This window comes from Rhinoderma darwinii, chromosome 1 (genome assembly GCF_050947455.1).
Source record: "Rhinoderma darwinii isolate aRhiDar2 chromosome 1, aRhiDar2.hap1, whole genome shotgun sequence".
Classification (NCBI taxonomy): domain Eukaryota; kingdom Metazoa; phylum Chordata; class Amphibia; order Anura; family Rhinodermatidae; genus Rhinoderma; species Rhinoderma darwinii.
The window spans coordinates 554,440,145-554,454,012 of NC_134687.1; the positions used below are offsets into that span (position 1 = coordinate 554,440,145).

General features: G+C 41.0%; 1 protein-coding gene across 6 annotated transcripts in view; it reads left to right on the plus strand.

The window, feature by feature from the left end:
• Positions 1 to 13,868, plus strand: part of ARHGEF28 (Rho guanine nucleotide exchange factor 28) — a 209,692-nt gene that overhangs the window by 110,156 nt on the left and 85,668 nt on the right. For 4 of the 6 annotated variants that reach the window (XM_075838207.1, XM_075838170.1, XM_075838188.1 and 1 more), the window contains 5 exons: positions 4,969 to 5,096; positions 5,496 to 5,764; positions 7,931 to 8,129; positions 8,547 to 8,658; positions 13,147 to 13,227. In XM_075838207.1, the coding sequence (XP_075694322.1) occupies positions 4,969 to 5,096; positions 5,496 to 5,764; positions 7,931 to 8,129; positions 8,547 to 8,658; positions 13,147 to 13,227 (789 nt within the window). The remainder of the gene's footprint in view (positions 1 to 4,968; positions 5,097 to 5,495; positions 5,765 to 7,930; positions 8,130 to 8,546; positions 8,659 to 13,146; positions 13,228 to 13,868) is intronic. The other 2 variants (XM_075838180.1, XM_075838216.1) reach the window with 1 other exon arrangement.

Here is a 13,868-nt window from a genome sequence, read left to right on the forward strand (position 1 = left end):
AGCCAGAATAAGGGAGGGGGGATTGTGTGAGGACACTAGCGAGAGTGTATACCCCAAATTTGCAGCATAAAGCAATGAGGTTGCTTTACCACATTGACCATGCTGCAATTTTGGGAACTGCTCCCTGTAGTGGCCAGCACATGGAAATGTTATAAATTAGAATCTAATTTATAATATTTCCTGACTTGTGAAAAAATTAAAACAATGTGTAATCACTCAAATAATAGTTTTAACTAAAAAAAAAATATATATTTTTTTTTTCTAGCGACACATTCCCTTTAAGGGTTGTAGCCTGACTTTCATTTAAGGTTTTGGTTTGGAGGTTTGTGTGGGGAGCATCCTCGCCAGTAAAATCTATAAAACGCAGCATGTTCTATAAATCTTAATTCATTTCAGTTTGCAGCGTTAGGTGTCCTCTCCTACTTTGTGCCTAAGGATCTGTGAAGTGGTGTATTCAAGCAGCAGGACTTCCATAGAGCATTCCTCCTGTAAACAGAGCTTCATTTACATTTGTAATCTTCACGTGGCCCTATCCTCTCGTGACACAGCGAGCAGCACCTCAATGGAACCGCTAATCCCCATAGAGATTCTATTTCGGGCAGCGGAGACTACTGTGAATCCTGGTCTCCTAGTAACCCATTTAAGCAGAAAAGGTGCACAACTATTCTTCTTGCATTAGGCTGCTTAGTGCTCCTTGCAGAGAAAAACATCTACCTTGTAGTTATATAGTGATTGTCCATCTTTGAACACCATGTCACAGGTAATATATAGAATTAATCTACTGAAAGTCTGGTAGTTTTGTATATACTTTGCGTGACTCATCTTGTAGTGATCCTGAGTGACAGCCTACATTGGATACAGTCCTTACGTATTTCTTTGTTTTGCAACATCAAGTAGTAGACTGCCATTAGAAAAGTGCTTCACGTGATTTGTACTCTGTGCGTTCCGGTTATGGAAGGTCACACCCAGCACGTGAACTTTTGTGTTCTGTTGAGGGAAGCTGGCATTGTCTCTAGAAATCACCACCTTGAAATTTGAATGTCAAACACTTGCAAACACTTTTTTTTTTTTAAATTGTTATTATTATTAGAGACCTTTTAGGACCAAGCACCAGTTACTATTTTTTGCGTGCGTTCGTTAAACGGCTATAACTTTATTTGTTGGGATAGCAAAGCATTTTTTGAGATGTCCTTTTGTAATCCATTTGTGCCGTTCTGACATTTTTAGGCTCAGAGCTTGAAAAAGTAGTAAGTAAATAATGCTTTTTTTTTGTATTACTTTTTATCTATGATCTTCATGGTCTACCATAAATGTGGATATATTACGTGTCGATTTTAGGCTAAGTGGGTCAGGGCTAGCGTTCCCACAATGATTAGTGCGTTGTTTTTTTTTTTGGTGGGGCATTTTATATTCAAGTTTTATTTCATTCCGTTTTTTTTTTTACTTTTTTTTTATTTTTATTCATTACTGTCGGTCTCTAAGGGTATGTTCACACGCTAGCTGTCATTTACGGCTGAAATGACAGCCTGTTTTCAGAAGAAAACAGCTGCGTCGTTTCAGCCGTAAAAGCAGCTCCTCGTAATATACGAGGCGTCTGTGACGCTCGTATATCTTGAGCTGCTCTTCATTGAGTTCAATGAAGAACAGCTCAAAATACGTTGCAAAGAAGTGCCCTGCACTTCTTTGTCGAGGCAGTCAATTTACGCGTCGTCGTTTGACAGCTGTCAAACGACGACGCGTAAATTACAGGTCGTCTGCACAATACGTCGGCAAACCCATTCAAATGAATGGGCAGATGTTTGCTGACGTATTGGAGCCCTATTTTCAGGTGTAAAACGAGGCATAATACGCCTCGTTTACGTCTGAAAATAGGTCGTGTGAACCCAGCCTAAGAGACCTATGGGGGACTTTTTTTGCTATAATACATATGTTTTTTTTTTTACACCATACTGTTCCACTGTTGATTTCCACTGTGACGCTGCCGCAGCCTCTATTCTATACACAGCGCTAATTGAGCGCTGTGTACGGTAGTACAGAGAAGACAGAAGTGGTGGAAACCACTTCTGTCTGCCAGGGTCCTTGGTGAGAAGTCTGACAGTCTACAGACTGCTCCCTCTCTCTTTCACTTTAAGGGTATGTTCACACGAGGGCGTCCGTAACGGCTGAAATTACGGGGATGTTTCAGCCTGAAAACATCCCCGTAATTTCAGCCGTAACGGCATGTGCAGGCGCTTGAACGCCGCGTCAGTTACGGGCGTAATTAGCGCTGCTATTCATTGGAGTCAATGAATAACGGCTCCAATTACGGCCAAAGAAGTGACAGGTCACTTCTTTGACGCGGGCGTCTATTTACGCGCCGTCTTTTGACAGCGGCGCGTAAATTACGCCTCGTTTGAGCAGACAAACGTCTGCCCATTGCTTTCAATGGGCAGATGTTTGTCAGCGCTATTGAGGCGCTATTTTCGGACGTAATTCGGGGCAAAAACGCCCGAATTACATCCGTAAATAGGCCGTGTGAACATACCCTAATAGAGTTTGAGGGCAGTAGTACAACTACTTCTCCTCCGGGAATAGGGACTGGTTATCCCCATTCTCATTTGATAGGTCATAAAAGACTTTGGTGGGAAAACTATTGGGATTTTTTTTTCTGTAAAGTTTCTACTGTTTATTTGTGTAATTGCCTACACTGGTCTAGTAATAATAATTGTGGTGGTATTGTTCAGCACAATGTTTATCCATTGAGCTGTTCCTCCCCGTTGTAGCTGACAGTCCCAGGACTGTGGTTAACTGGGGAGAGATTCGTGGGAGACTACGGTTTTGCTGTGGGAAGGAACAAACAAAATGTGCACCGACATATGATAATGTACTCCCGACTGTACTTTTATATGGTCTCTGAACGACCCAGTAACTTTTAATATTCTTATTAATTTATAGAAGGTCCTTTTTTTTAATACAGTACATGAACTGCTGCAGAAATTATTTTGGGAGAGAAAACGGGAAGTTGAATGATAGAGGGTGTGCATTAGTAAAGGCATGTCAATCAACCAGGGACTGACCTGAAACTTCCTATAGAGGTTCTGCAGTAGCTTGTTTTTTTTTTTTCTTGTTCTTTTTTTTTAAATTAGACAGTAATGTTTTCAACTTCCCTAGAAAATGCTCCAGCAGCTGCTGTGACCCCCTCCCCATAGCAGTGCCATTCTCAGTGGCACCCTCACCATAGCAGTGCCTCCTAATAACAAAAAATGTGGTCTTCTCCAGGCCCCTGCCGCTTCTGTCTTCCTCTCCTCCGTTATTGCTCGCTTGTAACTCCCTCTTCATTTGTAATAATCACATAGGTGTCTCACATCTGTGTATACTTGTCGGGTCCTGACGTCAGAAAATGCGAAGTATACAAATATTTACATTACGTTCATTGGACGGTTAAACTTTACCCCGCTATGAGAAGATAAACCTCCGATTTGTACATTTTCCTCGCCACTGTAGTCTCATATAGTAGCTGATTGCAGGGCACTACGTTTTTTTGTTGTTATATCATCCCAGTAAAAAAAAAAAAAAAAAAAAAAGGAATTTAGTGCAAAGTATAAAAATGCCATTGATCATTAATGTCCTTGCACTTTTTTTTTTTTTCTAGGAAACTCTTTAGAATAAACTGTGTAAAAAGAACGTGATTACACATGGTCTCCAGAGACCTCAGCAGGATTTTGGTGAACCTGATTCTTTCTGTTTGTAACATATAATTATCACATTTCATTATTTACCGCTCTTCTATGTGTTCCTTTGTTTGAGAGGTGAATTCAATCCCTCAGAGACTACAAGCTGAGTGCATGTATGATCGCTACGGATGAATTGTGGCTTGGACCTCTGCCTCTTGTCCGTGGAGAAATGCAGTAATCTCTGTAAAAATGCACAGCTTGTCGTATCTTGTTGCTGGCTGAAATGATCTAGTCCGTCTTCTATTCCTGAGCCGCTCATCCCAATCCAGTGCCAGAACTTTGTGTTCAGTCCTGAGTAATTCACTCCTCTGGTTATTTATGTTGTGGCTACCACTGTGGTCTGCTATGTGGCAGGGGTCACTGGGTACATTTGATAAACAGTAGTTTATAGTCTATAGGTGGAATGTGCGTAAAGGATTTCCCATCAGTCTTTCATTGCTGCATGAAGGTTAAATTATAAATCAACAAGGGTAAAGCAAAAAAACAACAAAAAACTCAACTCTGATCCTAGCGGATAATTACAGATCCTAACAGATAATTACAAATCATAACGTCACATCCATCATGGAACCTTTAAAAATCGAAAGTAATGAAGCCGCTGTGAACAGAGCCGTTCCATTGCTTATAAGGTGTTTGACTGGCAGTGCATTCTGGGACGTTTTAGTATTCCAACTGTTTTATGCTGTATAAGCTTGTTCATACAACATTACAGTCTTCTAATTTGGACAGATAAAGGATTGATCCCTCAGTTATGTCAAATATCCTAGGACTACATACTATAATTCCTACAATACCTCACAGTACAGACATGACTGCAAGTATAATAACACAGAAAAAGTACTCTGTGCTTAGGGTCCTATTAGACGGGCAGATATTCTTTCATGAACAAGCAACAAGTAATGATTCAGCGAGTCATTTGCTTTCGAAAGACTCTATTACAGGCGACAATTTTGCTGTTTAGTCGTTACTGCGATCATGGTTTATTTGGCCACGCCTCATTTTGGAACCGCTAATGACTGGAAGATTTCTGATTAGATGAAGAGATGTGGCGGCGATCAACTATTTATCTTTCATTCGGGAAGATGAGCGAAATCCCATTTCTATTAAATGTTTTGAATAGATTAGAAAGTTGCCATTTTGGAAATTTTATCTTGCAGCATTGTTTTCTTTTGCTTAGTGATTCTGGTACAAACTGACTTATTCCAATTCCTTCCTCAGAGTAACATTTAGTTTGGGATTTTCATTTTATTTGTAGAGAAAAGACATTCGTCAGATGTCCTCAAGAGGATAAGATACCCACCCACAATGCTTGCTGCGACCCGACTTTCTGCCATGCTCAATGGGAATGATGAGGTGTATGTCAACTCCATGGTAGTCGATGAAGTAAGTATAATTTGCTGTTATGTAGGATAGTAAGCTACCTCCCCAGGTAACGTGTCTGAATTCTATTATTCTTGCTTAGCACTGTATTCTGGCTTAGAAGTGTTGACTGTTTTGCCAAGTGTCTTTGAGTAGTTTGCTGTATCTGAAGTACACCATAGTTCCCAGGATCCGTGATTGGGGAACTTAGGTCTAGAGTGTGGTAATATTCATTACTCTTGTGTCTGCAATAAATGGAGTTGAACATGTTTGGGCTTGACTAAATTTCATATCCGCAGATACAGGCTGGTTAGATAGGTTTGATATACACTTAGTATGAGTGTCAGTTTGTGCCACCACCCTTATATGTGTACCTGGCTGCAAAGTGCTAAATGTCTAAAACGATCTTTGTCATTGTTTAAGGTTAATGATTCAAATGTCAATTTCCTTGACTTGAATGCTGGCACAGACGTTTCATATAATGACCAGTCACACTCCACCCCAACATCGGAGCTCTCTCTAAGAGATACCAGTCTCTCGGCATGTGCTTCCCCTGAGATGGTGAGTGGAGACTCACCTGCCTACAGCGTACCGTCAAGAAGCTCCTTACCTGAAGGCCCAGATCGGTTATGCAGGACGCTGGGGTATGGCATTGAGAGGGATGCAGCTTATACAAGTGTCAAGAAAAGAAGGTAAGAATCCTGGCTACCATATTAACCTTGTTGTGTTTTTTGTTTTTTTTCTAACAGACTGAGCAGCCGATTATATTTAGCCAAGTCAGTTGCATGTTCAGCAAAGCTGCTTTTATTCTCTGGGGAATTTTAATTATGGTGATCACAGATGGTTTTACAGTGGTCCGTCATAAATTAAAGATGATAATCACCCAAGGCTTATGATAAAGGTCATTATAAATATAAAAAGGTTAATGAACACAGTGATGGGGCTCCTGTACAGAGAATACATCCAGTAGTGAGTCGGTCAATGGTAAATTGACAAGATTTCGTGTACTTGCTTAACCTGTTCCCACTCTGAGAAGGGGTTGGTGACATAAAGCTTTGCCTTGGTTTGATTACTTTAGGGTTGATGCATTATCTATAGATATTTCTTTGTCTGCCATTTTTTGTAAAGATTTGTGTCCAGTGTCCCTTTGCAATGGAGTTTTGGTGGTGTCTGGCATTGATGTAGGAGAAATATTACTGTTCAAACAAATGTATGTTCTTCTTTGCCAGGCAGCTCCTCTGTATCTCTGTAGAAATGCATTATGTGCACAGAGGATCCACCCTGCAGGTGCAGAAGGAACCGTGAAGCTGGATTTACCTGCTTTTGGCACTCGTGGTTTTGACTATAAACATTTAGAAAGGCAAATGAAGGGTGTGGATTATTAGACATGCTTACTTGCAAGTCATTCATTATTGTGACAGAAACATGTCAAGGATTTATCGTATTTTTCGGACTTTAAGATGCACCTGACTATAGGACGCACCCAGGTTTTAGACAAAAGGAAATAAGAAAAAAAATATTTCATACTAATTAAAACTTTCCTGGTGGGATATGTTGCATTCGGAGGTATATTTATGTCGGGAGATCCTTCCAACTTGTTCCTCCGACATCATAAGCTGTATCTGTGCAGAAGTTGAGCAAGGAAGTGGGAAGCTATGGGGTGGCTGCTCAGGTTGTCGCATAATAATATAATGGTCAGCACAGATAATGATGACAGGGGAGGCAAAATATCATGTGTCTCTGAGTCTGGTCAGTGTCACAATTCTCTGGACTCTTCAGGGTTTTTCCTCTGACTGCACCTGAAGTTTAGGCTTAAGTTCAGCCCCCTCTCCCCCCCCCCCTTCCCTCATCGTTCAGTGTCCTGCAGAGTGATCCAGGATTTTGGGGTCATTACCCTCTGCCCCCTTACACATACTGGGCTCCTTGTAATGACTGCTCAGGTGCTCCTCTGCGTACTCTTCCTTCTGCACTTTCTTCTTTGCGCCCAATAGCGCCTCCATGAAGAAGGCATGCATTGGGAGCTCAGAGATATGGTGGACTGAGGTGTACACCCTCTCTACCTGACACCGGGAATGTGACAGACTTGTTTCATGGCAGACTGTGGTGCATCATGACAGGCAGCAGTACAGCAGAAGGTAGGCTCTATGCAGAGGAACATTGTTAAAAAACATATGCCGCGCGGCATACAATTTTTTTTATACACAATTGAAGCCTATGGCGACGTTTTCCACTGTGTGCATATGGTGGGATATGTCGCAGGCCTTTGTCAGAGGTATACATTGGGAGCTTTTACTGGTATTTACATCAAACGGAGGCCATTATGAACAGGGCCAGGCTCAATTTTTATGAAAAAGATGTGGGGATGGATCCTCAGGAGGGCCCGGTCAGTCAGCAGCTGTACTTTATTCTGTGTTACCACACACAAGATTGAAATCGGTTCATGATTTATAAAAATAGAAGTATTCATTTTTAAATGACCGCAAACTGGCGAATGTGAATAAAAAACATGCAAGGTGCTCTGGCAGATCCATGCACATCCTTGCTAAAATTACATGATGTCCATTCGTGTAAATAGCTGCCATGTAATACTGCATTTCCCCTGCAGTAGTGCTGTAGGTGAAAAATACAGCTAACTGTTGCAGAAGTGGAACCATGGCAATCAGCTGATCGCAAGGCAAGCTTTATTCCTTAAACGGGGTAGTGATAGTGAGGGAACCACTTTAATGCCCACCTAAAATCCACAAGGTGTTCTTCCTCTTTTAGGACTTATTGACATCAGGACTATGTATAAAAAAAACTTTATCCATGAATACACTTTATTTAACATTTTATTGACGTGAAGCATCTCCTTTCTTCAGTTCCAGCTTAGATGGCCTTGATGCAGACAGTGAAGGTGAGGGGACATACAGCAGATATCAAAGTCCTGATTCTCCAGCTAAAGAGGATTCATCTGGTTTTCTTGGGAACAGTGCAGATGAGCTGGACTTGTCTGAAACGAGCACTGAACGGGATTTTCAGAGCAGACAAGCCGGGACTTTACCCCTTCTTCAGAGTAAGGTAATGCAGTACATCATTCAAAATCTTAGGGCTCAGTGTTAATGGCAAAAATAAAATTAACACTTTACAGTATCCTTTTAATTGATAAGGCTATGTTCATATCTGCTTTGGAGCATCCCTTCAGAGCCTGCGTCCTAGTTTCTGTCATACTTGTTGGGGAAAAATGCAGCTCTATTTTTCCCGTCAAAATGACGGAAATCAGAGTGGAACCTGACAGGTCCCATTATAAGTCAATGGGATCCGTAGGGCACCGGTGGTCTCTGTTGTAGGACAGGTATGGCACTACATCCTGGTTTCGGTTACACAGAAGCCAGGATGCAGATGTGAACAGTGTCTGTTTACGCAGTATATGTATGATTAAAAATAGTGATCTATAATGTTGCATATATTAATTACATTTTAATATTCCTCTGCCAGGATCCTTTGTCCTCTGGTCTTCGTTTTCGCTCTTACTCTTATTCCTCTCCCAAAAATTTTCTTGGAAAGCAGCGTTTGACACGAGATCTCTCTATTGGAGAGCCTGGGGATGGTGAGTCGTTTTTTGTTTTTTTTTACTATGTAAAAAAAACCACTACAGTTTCATATTAGAGAAACGTAAGAGCACCTGTCATCTCTCCTGACATGTCTGTTTAAGTAAATACTTGTATTTCCCATGATATAACAGTTCTGGAGCATCTTTTCATACAACTCTACGTTGTGCCGTTCATCTGTAATTCCTGCTAGAAATGTATGAATAAATTGACACCTGGCGGTTACCAGTTGGGGGTGTGTCCCTACACAGACTGATAATATCCAATCGGTGCTGACAGAGTGAGACTGTGTAGGGACACACCCACTTTGACAAGGGGAATGGTGACAACCAGTTGTCCATTTATTCATAAATTGCTGGGAGGAATGACAGAGGAACTGCACAACGCGATAAAAGCGATAAGAAAATAGAATTGTTATTTCATGGGGAATGCATGTATGTACTAAAATAGACCTGTTACGAGAGATGACAGGTCCTCTTTAACATTTTTTAGATTGTCCTTATTTTAATGACCAGTAAATTGAATTGAATATTCACCAATGGAGCGTAAAGTACAAATCTAAGATTAGTTTATATTCAATATCCTACAAAGCCTGGACTGTGCAAAAAGAGAAACTTATAACTTACAAAGTAAGATCAATCGGTGTGGGAAGACTGACCAGTCTGTTAAATACAGCTCAAAGCAGAATGGACCAAAAGAGCCAAAGGCACACAGAAGTGATAAAGATACAAGTATGGGCATGCTTACATAGTCACATATGTAATGTCATGTGTAAAATGATCTATAAAGGTAGTGCCACATACCCAGCAAAGTCCTCTTTAATTCACTAATATATAACTGGAACCGAGTCATCATGTCTCGGCATATTGCTCATGGTGAAAGAACACGCTAAACGAATCCATGGGGCTCCATTAGCCCAGCGGAGGCCAAAGTGTCACCTTGGCCTCCGTCGAGCTGGTAAACATTCGTATACCTTATTTTTTTAAGGATGTTATTGCATTGTTCACTTTGCATTTCCATCCCATCAGATCCCACAAAAAAACATATACCACGCAATATAATTTTTTTAGGAATAGGTCAGCTAGGCATTATTTGATTTATTGTATATTACAGGGACCTACATGTATATGCTTAAAGAGAACCTTTCACCTCCCCATACATGTGCAGCATGTAATGGGGAGGGCTGAACAACCCCTGGGTCACTTTACATTTTTTTTCTACCTCCCTCCGTTATTTAGATATCGGTGCCGATATATTTTGCGCCCAATATTTAAATAACCCCCTGAATAGTCAACGGTGCGTGTACTGGCAAGGGGGCGTGTTACTATGGCTGTGACACTGTCCAATCAGATATGGATAGTGTGAGTGTGAGAGCGCTTTAACTCTTCAAGATTAGTTTTCTGCTGAACTGGCAAGAGGGCGTGTCACTGCTACGGACTGTGTAAGAGCTGTGGAGAGGAGCTTTCATCTCTACAGCTCTTGCGAGAGATCAGTCTTGTATTGTTTGCCGAACTGGCAAGGGGGCGTGTCTCTGCTACGGACAGTGTAAGCGCTCCCCAGCTCTTACACTGTCCGTAGCAGTGACACTCCCCCTTGCCAGTTTGTCAGACAAAGTACAAGACTGATCTCTCACAAGAACTGAATAGATGGTAGCGCGCATGCGCACTCTCCTCTCCATAGCTCTTACACTGTCCGTAGCAGTGATACGCCCCTTGTCAGTTCAGGTGAAAATACTGAAATCGCACACTCTCTCCTCGCTCTTGCTGTGGCACTGTCCATATCTGATTGGACAGTGTCAGAGCCATAGTAACACGCCCCCCTGCCATTACATGCCACGTGGACTGTTCAGGGGGTTATTTAAATATCGGGCGCCAAATATAACTGCACCAATATCTAAATAACGGAGGGAGGTAGAAAAAAAATGTAAAGTGGGGTAAACCCTGGTGGGGTGGTGCAGCCATCCCCATTAGATGCTGCACTCAGCTGCACATGTATGGGGAGGTGAAAGGTTCTCTTTAAAGGCTATGGAATCTTTGATGCTGTTTTTCTTCCTATCTAATGTATTAATTTTATTAAAATATGCACTTTTTTTTTATATACTTTCATTAAAAATATTCCTTAATTTCTGTTCTGCAACTTCTATGTATCCACTGTACTTGTTGCAGAGCGCCACTATCTGCAGGATCAGTCCGTGAGCTGGAATGATGGCTATGCTGTCAGTGGTTCCTGTGTGCCTCTGACACCTCATCTAACCAAAACACTGATAAAATCAGTTTTGATCAAGGCACACAGGAACTGCTGACAGCCGAGCCATCAGACCAGCGCACTGAATTATTCGGCAGACAGTCGCATGTACAGTGAATACATAGAGGCTTCAGAATAGAAACGAAGGAAAATATTTTAAAGTAATTTGAAAAGTGCTTATTTATACAAAATATATACATTAAATAATTTAAAAAACCATAAGGCCTCAAAGGTTTCCACAGCGGTTAAAGCGTCCCTAACTTTTCAGTGGACTTTTCATAATAAGCAGTCATGTGTGTGTACATGAGGGATAACACTATTCCTGGCCATTATGACTTGTATCCTGCATATTATTTTTTTTTGCAGTTTTCCCTTCTGTCTATTGAGATTTCTCTGAGCTAGTGGGTGGAGCCTAACTTCTATCATATCTGCCATAAACTTTACACATTGTGAAAATATCATGCTCCCCAATTTCTTTGTAGCATACCATCAGAAGCAGCAGCATGGAGGAAATTACTTAACAGTACTAAGCAGTGTAGCTGTGAACCAGCACTGGCATGAGAGAGAACACTTACTAGAAGCTGCATCAGCATCTGTGTGTGTCTCTCTCGGTCTCTCATTTTGCTCCTGCTATTCTCCTCCCCGTCTATAAATTTCTATGGGCAGCTGTCGCTTGTACTATTGATTTATGCAAAGTTTGATGACTAGTAAGTGGCCATTTAATAGCGTTCTGTGCCTTGATCAATCCCTAATTTTTAGAAGGTCCCTCGACAATAAGCTGATCTTAGTGTGACCCACAGATCAAAAGCATTACACCGTGCCAATTCATTTCAATGGGTTGTCTGTCTAAGGCAGGACAAGATAGGTCCTTTTAGAGAGCGAGGCACTATTTGTATCCGCTCTCCACTCTGGCCAGAGATGAGGGTCCTGAACAGAGGACCATCCTCTATTAACTCGGAATTCCCTAAGAGGGCATATGAAAATAGGTTTTCTAAACCAGGCAATCCCTTAAATTAAGGTTAATTTATGGCTTATATATAGGTTTTCTTAGCTGTGAATCGGCATAGGAATACCGGCTTACTAAAATTGAATATATTGGGAAAAAATGTACACACGTATTTGCTGCTTTGGACTTCATGTATTTGCAAGTAAATAAACAATCTATAAAGCAGTGTTGTATAATTATTTTGTGTACCTACTTTTCTAGCTGCTGTTTTATGATTTCTCATAATTTGGGCTGTATTGCTAGGTTTAATATGGCATTTATGTGTATTATATACAAGCAGGTAAGAGAGACTACTCCATTTCATTCACTTCTTTAAATGTTACTTAATTTAAATATTGCTCTCAAAGGGGTTGTCCCGTATTAAAAATTAAATTATTTGCTTTTTCTCCAAGAACGGTGCCCACTAATGTCCATGGGCTGTGCATGGTATTGCAGCTTTTTCCCATTCAAGGAAATAGGGCTGAAATACAGTACCAGGCACACATGGACAAGTGTGGCCCTGTTTTTTAGATAAATAAAAGCAGACCTTTTTTTCTAAACCTGGAAACACTTGAAATATTCTAATTTAAATTGGTATTTCCATCTTGGACATTTATGGCATATCCTATCTTTAGAGCGCGGCTCCCTGACCCCCACCCTACCTTCTGCATTTGTTGCTGAACTCAGTCTTCTGAGTTACAAAGTGGCCAGATTTTCCGTAAACAGCCGAGCGCGTTTTGCTAAGCTGTTCCTGTAACTCGCATATAAGTGAATGGGAGTTATGAAAACAGCGTAGCGCAGCGAGCTATGCGTTTTCCAGAGCTCTCGCGTTCACTTCTATGGGAGTTACGAAAACAGCATAGCTCAGCCAGCTCAGCTGTTTTTGTACTCCGACACCTCGCAAGTCAGTGGCTGGAGCCCAGAGACAAAAGGTAGGACCGGTTGCAGAGGTGAGGCACGCATATATCCGACATTATTGCCTATGGATAAGTCCTAAATGTCCAAAATGGGAATGACCGCTTTAGAGGTAATTCAGCTCGTAATGCTTTAATCAGTGGTCCAGTTTAATTTGTTCCTTAAAGATAGTCTCAAAAGTCTCCTAAATTAAAATGCTTGTAATTAAGTGTTCCTATATTGCATTTAGCATTTCTCACCTAGTTATATCTTACCCAATTCCTGCCTTGGAAGCTTTATTAATTGGGTATAAAGAAAAAAAAAGCTCTTATATGTCTGCATTAAAATCTATCCCTGCTTGTAGATGGTGTGTTCAGCGTCAGTGGTCGTTCACTTCTTCAGTCACTTTCATTGTCTAAATCAGTATCTCTCCTTCACCCGGGTAGTAAGTACTGCAGTGGTGTCATGGTGGCGGTTTTATTAGTGGTGCTCTAACAGGTGGTGGTCATAACTTTCATTTGCTCTTATAGGGCTGGTCTACACCACAATATTTTACCTAACGCATTGCAACTTGTTATATCTATTAGGGTATATTTATTTCTATGTCTTTTAACTAAAGATTGACTTATCATGTGTTGCAACAGGTTATAACATTCTACATGTATCCGTGTATTATATATTATTGCTGGGGGCACATGAATTCAAAGTTAGAGATGAGTAGCTGCAACAATTTTAGTTGTGTAGCCCTGCTCATAGGATCTCTTTCACTAACCGGTGTTGGTCTTCGTCTTAGCTGGTTTAGGACTAAAATCTAAATGTATGACTACTACCTTTCAGTGCGGTGAAATGCAATATGATTAGCATGTGTATCAGCAGAATGCATGGATTTCACACATGTATTTACAGTTCTTACTCCTGGACCGTATAGTCAGATGTGTGACGTGAATGAGCATGTTGACTTCTTTTACATCTGCGCTCACATCCATGACCTACAGATGCCCGTTTTGGCATGTGACCACTAATGCAGTCATCTTCTTCTGATTTGTATATGAACATTTATCAATTTTATTTTGATCTCTTCTGAGA